Raw genomic sequence first — 12,406 nt, 5'->3', positions numbered from 1 at the left:
ACCGTATGTGTATGTCATCACATAAACAAGGCTAAGGTGTCACATTTGCAACTATACAAAACACTAAAATCAAAAAAGGATAATAGATTCTCTAAATAGTTTATTCCATAATCCTAACTGAGAAATTCTATCTCTTGGACCCGAGAATTCTTCTCGCAATATTTCTATTCCTTGAATATAAATTTTTACGATAGTAATTTTGCTTAGTCTATTAAGTCAAATAACATTGTCTAAAATTAAATAAGAATCTAGAAATATATTGGGGAACAGTTCAGCCCAATTAAAAGCAAGTGAGACTGCACTTTGGGAAAAAAATCCAGAAAATAAAATACCCAACAATCAAAGTTTTTTCACTTTCTCCTGCGCAAAAAAAAAGATTAAATAGATTAATAATTAATTAAAAAAATGACTCAAAAATTACATGGGTAAGGTTGCTCAAGCGAACGCCTTGAGAGATCTGGAGCCTTCCCACCTACCCCACTAAATTAATCCGAAATAGTTGAATTTCTTCATATTATTATTATTTTTGCCTACATAGATTTGTTCTTATCAATTAATGAAATATTCCAAGGTATGCACTTTTAATTTTATTTTACATCAAATTTTTTTATTACGGATTAGTTTCCAAAATTCCAAAGAAAAAATTTGAGCGAAAAATCAATAAAGAAATATTCATTCCATAAATTTATTGGATTGTATTATTAGAGGCACAATTTTCGAAGTGTTTGTAGAAAAATTTGGGCCAAATTGATTTGATTTCTTAATGAATGAAAAATCAATAAAGAAATATTCATTCCATAAATTTATTGGATTATATCATTAGAGACACAATTTTTGAAGTGTTTGTAGAAAACTTTGGGTGTGATTGATTGATTTATTAATGAAAGATTTCAAATTTTCAATATCAAAATATAAATAAAAATTGAAAGGTATGAGAATTATCGGTTAAGTTTTTCTTAAGCATAAAAGTGGCTGAAAATTGGTCTTAGAAAATAGTATTTTATAACTAATGAGCAATTTTTTTTTTTCCTTTAAAATCTAATTTTAAAAAAAAAATGAAGAGCTCATTTAGAATTATTTTTTAAACTATTTTTATAGTAAATATTGCACTTAAATGTGTTTGGTTAATAGTTATTAATGCGGAGATTGGATATTTTAGGCAACTTTTTTTTTAATCGTAAAAAATATCCGTGTCACAAAACAAACAAAGTCTAGAATTGTATTTCGATTTATAATTCAATTTTTTTTTTTTTAAATTTATAATTCAACTTTCCTTTTCCTTCTAATCCCAAATTTTAAAAGAATTTGGTTCGAAACAAAGGGTAAGCGAACACGTGGAAGGAAAAAAAAAAAACAGGAAAGAGAAGAGAATCCCAATTACAATCGGAAGGAACGTTTTCGAGCTTTGGTCTCTATATATCTATGATCTATCTACTACGATCACAGAAAGCAAACTGACCCTGAAACCAGTCAAAATCGGACGCTGTGAAACCCTAACATTGAAGCTCAGATAACAATGGCGGATCCTAACTCATCCGCCCCAGACAATGTTCAGTGTTCTTCATCTACCCATTCGTATGTTTTTTCATAGCATCTACCGTGTTTTTTCATAGTTTAAAGCACTCAATTCAATGAATTTAGTATAGTTTCATTCGTTGGGCTTGTTTTGGACCCACCTGTGTTCTTCATCTACAAATTCGTGTTTTTTCATAGTTTAAAGCACTCAATTCACTGAATTTAGTATAGTTTCATTCGTTGTGCTTGTTCTGGACCCACCTTTGTGTTCTTATCTTAACCGTATGTGTTTCTTGGGCATAAACCCTAACTTTAGCTTGTTTTGAGTTCGACGTGAATATGATTTTGACTCTACATGGTTATGGTAGAAGAGATCAATTTTTTTGAAGGTTATGCCTTAATTAACAAGGGAAAAATTGAATTTCTGAGCTTGGAAACACGTGTTTGTGCTCTAGAATAACTTACGTGATAGTAACAGTTTGGACTCTTTATTGGGTAGTTCAATTATGAACACTATAGATTTTCATGAAAGAATTTGAATGATCTTTTAAAATTGTTGTACATCCAGTCGACTTTGAAATTAGGCTGCATGCTCCAGAATTGAATACTTACCCATACATCTCTTTTTAGTTTCACTATCAACAATCAAAGCCTATCAAGCTTTAGAGAGTTGGGATAGAACTGGGAATAATTTACACTAGATAGGTGGAAGAGTGGTAAAACTTTTTTGGGGGCAATTTTATAATTATGCACACTCATGGCTCCATCACTGGTTGTCAACGGGGTGGGTTTGTTGTTGTGCTCGTCTTGGGTACATAGCTCGAGCTGACATTGACCTATTTATTTGACCTATTTATTTGAAGACAATCTTTTCCATGTTATGAAATTTCTTATGTACCAGTTCAAATTAAAACTTATATGATAATTTGTATTTGTGCTTTTATCATATGGGTTTACGGAAAGAGGGAAAGAAAAGAATTGATTTACTAATGCGGGTTGTTGGGAGGGGTGGACTGAATGTAGTGCACCACATAATGGCTTCTTCATTCTATGAGCTCAATTTGCATAAATTATTAATTACTATGGGTTCTCATTCTTATATGATTTTCCATTGTTTAGAAATTATCTAGTTTTTGGATTTCCATTTATATGAAAACAATTAATCTCTTATATTAGGAGAAGTAATAAGAGAGATTATTCCACTGCTATTTTGGAACGCAAGAAGTCACCCAACCGTCTTATTGTCGACGAAGCCATAAATGATGATAATTCTGTGGTTTCCATGCACCCTACTAAAATGGAAGCTCTTCAGCTCTTTCGAGGAGACACAGTTTTGATCAAGGTGATTTTCCTCTTCTGTTTTCCCTATTCAAGGTTGGATTTGCTTTTGAGAGTTTACAAAGAATCTGTCTGTGATACAGGGGAAGAAACGAAAAGATACAGTATGCATTGCTATTGCCGATGGAGAATGTGAAGAACCCAAAATTAGAATGAACAAAGTTGTTAGAGCTAACCTCAGGGTACGCCTTGGAGATGTTGTGTCTGTCCACCAATGTCCTGATGTGAAGTACGGAAAGCGGGTTCACATTCTTCCTATTGATGACTCAGTTGAAGGTCTTACAGGCAACTTGTTTGATGTATACCTGAAGCGTAAGTATACACCGAGCTTTTTTTTTCATCTCATTATTCTGTTTTCTCATTCTCACTCTGTATTATGTTATCTAATTCATCTCTGATTTTGTTTGATTATTTCTTCTTGATACAACAGCATATTTCTTGGAATCTTACCGACCTGTGAGGAAGGGTGACCTTTTCATAGTTAGAGGTGGAATGCGCAGTGTGGAATTCAAGGTAGTTGAGACAGATCCCGGTGAATATTGTGTTGTTGCACCAGATACAGAGATCTTTTGCGGAGGAGAACCCATCAAGCGCGAGGATGAGGAGAGATTGAATGAAATTGGCTATGATGATGTAGGTGGTGTAAGGAAGCAAATGGCTCAGATCCGTGAGCTAGTAGAACTTCCTCTAAGGCACCCACAGCTCTTCAAGTCAATTGGTGTGAAGCCCCCGAAAGGTATCTTGCTTTATGGGCCACCTGGGTCTGGAAAAACTCTGATTGCTAGAGCTGTAGCTAATGAGACTGGTGCCTTTTTCTTCTTAATAAATGGGCCTGAAATAATGTCAAAGTTGGCTGGTGAGAGTGAAAGCAACTTGAGGAAGGCATTTGTGGAAGCTGAGAAGAATGCCCCATCTATTATCTTTATTGATGAGCTAGATTCCATTGCTCCAAAAAGGGAAAAGACACACGGTGAAGTGGAGAGGCGTATAGTATCCCAACTCCTGACCTTGATGGATGGCCTCAAGGCACGAGCTCATGTGATTGTCATGGGGGCTACGAACAGGCCCAATAGTATTGACCCTGCTCTGAGGAGATTTGGTAGATTTGATCGAGAGATTGACATTGGTGTACCTGATGAAGTGGGGAGATTGGAAGTTCTTCGGATCCATACAAAAAATATGAAACTTGCTGAAGATGTAAGATTCGATTACTGTTTTCACATTTACTGCTTTACTGCTGCACTACTATCGATAATTGAACCAATATGATCATTTTTTTATTGATAATGTTTTACAGGTTGATCTTGAAAGAGTTTCGAAAGATACGCATGGTTATGTTGGTGCAGATCTTGCTGCTCTATGCACGGAAGGTGCTCTTCAATGCATCAGGGAGAAAATGGATGTGATTGATTTAGAGGATGAGACAATTGATGCTGAAATATTGAATTCCATGGCTGTGACTAATGAGCACTTCCAAACTGCATTGGGGGCTTCGAATCCATCAGCCTTGCGTGAAACAGTAAGGCTTTATGATCATCTGTGTCTGATTTTAATTCGAAAATATCTGTTTTGAGTGCCATCTGTTTTTAGGGAAATTAGTCTGGTAGAATATATGGAATATATATTTAGCAACTGTCTAAGATTGACAATATCATAATAACAATTCCAAATCAAGGGGTTGTCCAAAATAATAGTTTTTGATATTTAGGATCAATAATACAATAGGACGAACAGATAGATTATAATATAATTAGTAGAATTGGATCAGGTTGGACAAAAAGGAGACATGCTACTATTGTTTTATTTGATAAAAGACTATCAAATAAATTTAAAGGACAATTTTATATGACTAAGTATTAGGTCAGCTATCTTATATGGAGCAGAGCTGTTGAGCTTTTAAAAAAGAAATAAGAATAAGGCATTCATGTAGCTGAATTGAGAGCACCTATTAATGATAGAATAAGAGAAAGTAGAGTTGGATGATATGGATGTATACAATGAATACCTATAAATGCACCAGTAAGAAGAGGAATACAAGATGAGAGATAGAGAGATCAACCAAAACTCACACAACATTATCCACACAAAAAAAGTTTTTTACTCATTAAATTTTTTTTTTTTTTAATTAAATAGATGGCTTATAATAGAAAAGAGTGAAAAAAGAGAATTGATGCGGCCAATCCATTCATATGGGATATAGGCAGGGATGATGAGGATGAGTTTGGCCGAATATATATATTTTTCTGAGCAATGGACTCATTTGCACGCAATGACAGTTTCTTTCTTTGAGATAATAAGTTTTCCTTTGCATAAATGGATTATATTGTTCTTATGAAATTGAGAATTGGTTATTGGCTACTAGGAGTTGTTGCAAATGTTTCCTTGGTATCGTTAGATAGTCGCATGAACATTACAAACATTGCTTATCTTGGTTGCAGGTTGTGGAGGTTCCTAATGTCAACTGGGAGGATATTGGTGGATTGGACAATGTTAAGAGAGAGCTTCAAGAGGTATATTTATTTATAATTCATAAGTTCATAGCTACATTTTTATGCATACTACGAACTATTTTGTTCCCCCTGAATTATAATACTGAATATATTTTCTTGTAAATTCTCAAGTTTTCATTTACTTGTCTCTCTCTCTACTTTAGTTGACTAGATTTCCATTACTGGTTTTGCTTACTATTTTGCCCAAGATGAATGTGATAACATAACAAATTTGTGACTGCTGGCAGACTGTCCAATATCCGGTCGAGCATCCAGAGAAGTTTGAAAAGTTTGGCATGTCACCTTCTAAAGGAGTTCTCTTTTATGGACCTCCTGGCTGTGGCAAAACTCTACTTGCTAAAGCAATTGCTAATGAATGTCAAGCCAACTTCATAAGTGTCAAAGGACCTGAGTTGCTGACAATGTGGTTCGGAGAAAGTGAGGCCAACGTCCGAGAGATATTTGACAAGGCACGTCAGTCAGCTCCATGTGTACTTTTCTTTGATGAGCTTGATTCCATTGCCAATCAGGTACCAATCTCTAAGCCCTTTTCGATAAGTTAAATCTTTTGGCAACATGACTCGCATCCATCGAAGTATGCTCAATTGACAGATATAGAGCAGTGACTTTTCACTTGATTCTTGTTGCATCACATTGATTTATTTCTGCAAATTATTAATCTCAATCCTGCTCGACCCTGTCCCAATCTCAGCGTGGCAACTCGGGAGGAGATGGAGGGGGCGCTGCAGATAGAGTTTTAAACCAACTATTGACAGAAATGGACGGGATGAATGCGAAGAAAACAGTTTTCATCATAGGGGCAACAAATAGGCCAGATATTATTGATTCAGCATTGCTTAGGCCTGGACGTCTTGATCAGTTGATTTACATCCCACTACCAGATGAAGCTTCCCGTCTTCAGATCTTCAAAGCATGTTTGCGCAAATCTCCAATCTCCAAAGATGTTGACCTGTCAGCTCTTGCACGGTACACACATGGATTTAGTGGTGCAGATATAACTGAAATTTCTCAGCGTGCCTGCAAATATGCCATCAGAGAAGATATTGAGAAGGTAAAACAATATTTCTTCAACTTGATGTACCTTGGTTGCGTTAGCTTGCTTGCATATGTCAAAATCTATCCATTATTTTGAAGGAATAAAATTAGAGGTAACTGACCCACAGCGCAAAGCCAGTTGCTTTGTGCACAGGAAGTCAACAGCATTCAAGAGAATGGATATCTTCCAGGTTCATGATTATTTTTGAAATTGTGATTTTAACCCTATTTGAAAACTCGCCCACTTTGTCCCTATGGGGATTCCTTCACCTTTGCATTATTCTTTTACTCCATATCTGCATTTGAGTTTTAGGAACAGTACTTTGTTTTTTCTGCCCCCACTTTTGGCTTTTGCCCCTTGTATATATACTGATGTTTACACCTTGGGGATGACAGGATATTGAAAGGGAGAGAAAGAAGATGGAGAACCCTGAAGCGATGGAAGAAGATGATGTCGAGGATGTCCCCGAGATTATGGCAGCTCACTTTGAGGAGTCGATGAAATATGCCCGACGAAGTGTCAGTGATGCGGACATCAGGAAGTATCAACGCTTTGCTCAAACTTTACAGCAATCTCGTGGAATTGGATCTGAGTTTCGGTTCTCAGATCATGCTGCAAGAACAGTTGGAACTGCAGACCCCTTTGCTTCTGCCACTGGTGCTGGCGATGATGAAGACCTGTACAACTGAACTGAAGTCAATGCAATCTAGAGCTTTTGCAGTTGATGTGTAGCATCGACTTCTTTGACATTAGGGAGGGATATCATAAGTTTATAATACTAGTTGGGTATCGGCCATCATACTTGTTTAGGGGTCATGCAAGCATGATACAATTTCGGGGAGAGATAAGTTAGCACAAGGTCTATTGATTAAAACAAGCATATGAACAATATAAATAAAATAAGTCAATCTAGAATCTTTTTACAATATTCTTCTGTCTGTTTTTTCAATTATAAGACAAACATCAAGCCCTTGAATTCCATGGCAAATGGGGTGGCAAAAGAACAATCAGACGAAAGTTATCTCTTTTTTAGACAAAGAGACCCTTTGAAGCCAACTGACTTGAAAAATTGATCATAACCATTTAATTGACTTTTTTAACTTTACAAGTTAAAGAATTAGACTAAACTACCCCTTATGACAAACAGCAATAATGTTAAGAATATAGACTATATATATACATCCCAGATGAATGAATATAAATTTTATATATATATATACACATCCTGAAACAGATTAATAACCAACATTTAACTTCATAAAAATAGCCATTCAGAGTCCCAAAATCCATAATAAACTTGTACCAAGTCATTACACATTACATAACCAATATCTGATACCAAAATTTACAAAATCTATCGACCAACATTCAACATTTGACACCAAAATTTACATAATGTATCATTACATAACCAAAAATTTTGGTTAAAAAAAACCAGCCATTTGTTTTCATTCTGCCACAATTTCTCAAAATAAAAAAAATTAATAACCCCCATTTGTTAAAACAATTAATTTCATTCTGCCACAATTTCTCAAAATAATAAAATTTCGGTAAAAAAATAAAAAAATAAAAACAGTAACAAAACCCCATATTTTTTTGTACAGAAAATAGGAACAAAATTTAGTAAAGAAAACCACAGTAAAGAAAAAAAATCGAAGGATTTTAGGAGCAAAGATTTCTTTACCAAAAAAATAATAATAATAATGCCTATGAACAAAATTTAGGAACAAAGAAAATTTACCTTGATCAAAGCTGTTTACGATCAGGGAAGAAAATTTATGCCTATGAAGTTCCAAAACAAAATTTACCAATCAGGGAACAGTTCCTCAGCTTTTCCCTCTTGATTCGGATTGAACCAATTAGGTTGTTGAGTAGGTCGTTGGGTAACGGGACCAGAAGGCTTGGCTGGAAAGTCCTTCCTTCTTCCTTGATCGAAGCTCTTTACCAGCAAGGTCGACTGGTTGCACCTCTCTGTAACGATTTTCGCGATGAGATCAGGATATATATATTCATATATGTGTGTGTTGGTGTTGGGGCAGCAAGAGGAGGAAGAGAGAACGGAGAGAGGAGAGACTCATCTCATCTGCAACTATGGCCTCCATGGATTCCGGCGACCCCATCGATTCCGGCAGCGATTTGCAGATTGTCCTCACCGGCGCCGCCTCGTGTTGGATCTTGACCGAGCGGTGAATAAACGAAAGATTTGGGATGTTAATGTGGCGCTAATATTTTGACAAGTGTGATATTTTGTAATAAATTTGAATTTAATATTAAGGGCAATTTTGTCTTTTCATATGATTTAAGACCTTGTTTGAATGAAATTTTTTCAAGGGAGTGTCATTGTCCCAAAAGCAGCTAATTTTCATCTGAGTGTCTTTTTACCAAACATTAGGGAGGTGTCAATGTACTTTACCCTATTTTTTATTTATTGAGTAAAATAAAATGACATTCCGGCATAAGGACACTCATGTCATATTATTTAGATCTATACATACCCTTAAAAATTGTAAAAAGTCAAGATTGTCATTCAATTTTTTATTAATTTAAATTATAAAATTACGACCTTTCGAAATTATTTTTTTATAAAATTACAGAATTTTTAAATGACGCATTTACCCTTGTACACTTATTACACCCATGTGCAGTACAAAACCCTCTTATACTATTAATTTGGTGCAATTACCCCATGTCGCATAAAAAGACATTAATACCCTCTATAATATAAATTAAAAGGGTTAAGTGCAAAAAAACCCTGATATATAGAGTTTGTGCAAAAATAGTTCATACTTTTGAATATGTGCATTTCAGTTCATAAAATTCGAAAAATGTGCAAATAAGCCTCTCTGACCACTTTTTGGTCAAAATTGATATAAAATAAATTCAAAAACCCTATTTTGCCCTTTTTCTTTTCCTATTCTACCCTTCTCTCTTACGCTTTACCACCACCACCATTCCCAACCCCACCAACACCACCATCCTCACCACCACCACCATTATGTTTGTTTTAACCATTCAATTCAACCCCATAACCAAAGTTTAGCATCGATATGTTAAGTTAACTCAGTGTGTCATCAAACAAAGCCACATCACAAACCCAACTGTTGGCGACGGTATAGGACGGCGAGCTCGGGACGTTGTTAATGTGTCATCGGTGATGGCAACTAATGAGAAGGGTTTGGATCTGTTGGTGTTTACCGGTAAGGATGAGAGCTTGCCATTCGGAGTTTGGTTGACGGGGAAAGATTGAGGTCTCATTCTACAACGATGAGACGGGGGACGATGAACCTCATGAGGTGGTTCCAAACGAAAGTGGTTCTGCCGACTCTGAGGAAGAGGTCAGTGGGGTTGGCCAAGTACAGTCCGGTGACAATGAGGACCTCTGCGATGGCTATGAGTCTCAACCACAACTTTACTCCCTCCCTTCACTCCACCACCACGTCTACCGCGGCCGCCTCTGCCCCTTCCTCTCCCTTCATCACCTCTACCGCCACCACAGCTTTTAAAACCGCCGCCACCTCTAGGGCCTCCGGGGGTTCTTCCTCTTCCGAAGCCCTTTTCTTCACTCCCTCCATCACCTCTACCAAGGCCGCCTCTGCCCCTTCCTCTCTTTTCATTACCTCTACCGCGACCACAACTTTTAAAGCCACCGCCACCTTTAGGGCCTCCACGGCTTCTTCTTCCTCTCTCTCTATGTAATACCCCTAATTTTAAAAGGATGTTTCTGGTATTTATTTTTTGATTTAATTATTTTTATTTAATTGTTTTTATTTGATTGTTTTTATTTGACTAATTGTTTTATTGTTTTATTGTGTTGATTAAATATTATTTGTTTAATTGGTTTTAATTAATTATTTAAATTAAATTAAGTGCTGAATTTATGTAACGTGGATTAATTACCTGTTTAATTTTTTAATACTGATTTAATTGTGTTTGTTTAATTAATGTAGTGTATTTTTCTTTATGGTAACTTAGGGTTACAGCTATGACAGACGCCATAGGTTAGAACTGATAGTTTCATGGGCCGGTTAGAATTGGAATTAGGGCTTAGCCTCTAATTGTACATGGATTAGGGTTAGTGTTATTTACACCTATAAATATATGTAATACGGTAGTTTAGGGTTTAGAGAAAATAAACGTGCGTTCTGTAAACCACAAACAGAGCCTCTAGTTTGGTAGTGAAAACCAGAGAGATACAGAGAGAACCGAAGTGGGAATTTGGGTGGTTCACAAAACAGAATCAATGAAGGAAGTTTGGTGTGTGTTACTGGACTGCAATAGGAGCAGCAAAGGTGGTTTAACACTCAGAGACGTGGAATTAGTTTTCAAGGTTGAGACTCAAAGGCAAGTCTCTGTTCTTCTCTTTCCCTTTAATTCGTGTTATGTGCATGCCTAGTTAGACTCCAGGGATTAAATAAAGGCTAAAACGGATTTAAATAAACATTATAACAAGTCTTTCATGCATATATGAATTTTATTTAATCTCGTTGAATTAACTGGTCTACATAAATCTATGATATTCTCTTATTTGTTTTCTCTCGTTGTTTACGTTTAAGTTTTGTTTAATAGAGATTTGTAATGGATTTGATGCCTTGTAACTAATCTGGGACTGAATTTGAACCCTAGAACTAGTTCTTAAAACAGTATTTGATTTCACTAAATTAATCTGTATTAATCTGTTATGAGTTGCTTAAAATTTCTAACGATGATTCTGTAATTCGTTGCTTTAAAACTGGTGTTCAATACATATTATGATTGATTATCAGTGGTTTAAAATTTATCTAGGACTGAGTTTGAACCTAGAACAAGAATTAGAATACATTACAGAGGTTCTGTAATCACCGGAATTGGAGAAAATAAAGCTGGAACGGACAACGGCTGCTAAGGGGAGGGAGAGCAGGCTCCCAATTTCCTTAAAGCCGGCTCCCAAAGAGGTGGAGCCAGCTCTGGGTGTTCTTGGAGCCGGCTCTAGAAGAAAATTGGAGCAGGCTCCCATTTTAAGAGCTTGCTCCCTCTTAAAACGCACAGAAAATGGATTTTAGGGTCTGTTTGGGCTGAGATTGGGTTTTCTAAAATTGTTTAAAGGCTACTGACTGAGGTAATTCAATGCTTAAAACTTATAAAAATGTTGGGAACCAAGCTTACATTCAGGTATTGAGGATGGAATTAACCTAAGTCTAAATAGAGAACCCGTAGGTGGATAATTGGATAATTAATTTCTATTGGCTACTATTTTTGGATTTTAATTCTTCTGCAACATCTTAAATTGCTAATCATGTTTTAGTTGAAGAATAAGCATATAGTATTTCAAATATATGTATGCTTGGATGGAATTAACCGATGGTTTCAATTTGCTATAAATTGCATCAGTATGGTACTGTTTGGTGAAATAAATTGCATAATCTTGCTTTGTCAATTTAATGGACTGGAGTTGGAATTCTAAATCTTTTGTTGGATACAAAATTTAGTTATACACATGTTAAATTGTGTTTATGCTTATTTTGGGAAGTGGTTGATAAATAGTTATACTGTTTTGTCAACTTTATTAACTGAAGGACTGTATGTACCGGTATGGGACGGTGACATACTAGGTATGGACTAGTTCAAACACTAAGTCCTACCTAATTTGGTTTAAGGTACGGATTAACCATATAGGTTAAGTCCATCACCTACTTGTGTCATGTCAACAAGATATTTGAATGACTTAATATGGTTTCAGGACGGATGATTATACATATATCAGACCACTACACAGATGGATGGTATTTTGTATTAGGAGGAGTACGGACTTTATATATTTATTATATGGTGTCATGGTATGAGCTTGAGTCTCAATACCATAGTTAGGGTGCGTATATCGCCTAGGATGGATAACTGGACATAGGTGTTGTTCCCTGGTAAGTCTAGGTACACATGATCACGTAATGTGCGATTTGCATGGTATCTCTACTCAGGCTGAGACAGACCTATTGAACTAGTGAGCGTCATATAGTGTGTAATATATACATAT

General features: G+C 35.8%; 1 protein-coding gene across 1 annotated transcript; it reads left to right on the top strand.

Annotated features, from left to right (window-relative positions):
* The first annotated feature begins 1,339 nt into the window (after positions 1-1,339).
* Positions 1,340-7,327, top strand: LOC132282604 (cell division control protein 48 homolog A-like). The gene is made up of 9 exons (XM_059784335.1): positions 1,340-1,575; positions 2,692-2,857; positions 2,937-3,165; positions 3,284-4,050; positions 4,151-4,372; positions 5,292-5,363; positions 5,591-5,872; positions 6,055-6,414; positions 6,795-7,327. The coding sequence occupies exons 1-9, from the start codon at positions 1,517-1,519 to the stop codon at positions 7,086-7,088; spliced, it is 2,451 nt and encodes an 816-aa protein (XP_059640318.1). The 5' UTR covers positions 1,340-1,516; the 3' UTR covers positions 7,089-7,327.
* Positions 7,328-12,406: the final 5,079 nt, after the last annotated feature.

Source organism: Cornus florida, unplaced genomic scaffold (genome assembly GCF_030987335.1).
Source record: "Cornus florida cultivar Cherokee Brave unplaced genomic scaffold, ASM3098733v1 CherokeeBrave_3.0.0_Hap2_Chr11, whole genome shotgun sequence".
NCBI lineage: Eukaryota > Viridiplantae > Streptophyta > Magnoliopsida > Cornales > Cornaceae > Cornus > Cornus florida.
The sequence above is the reverse complement of the archived record's forward strand: the minus strand, read 5'-3'. Positions and strand labels throughout refer to the sequence as shown.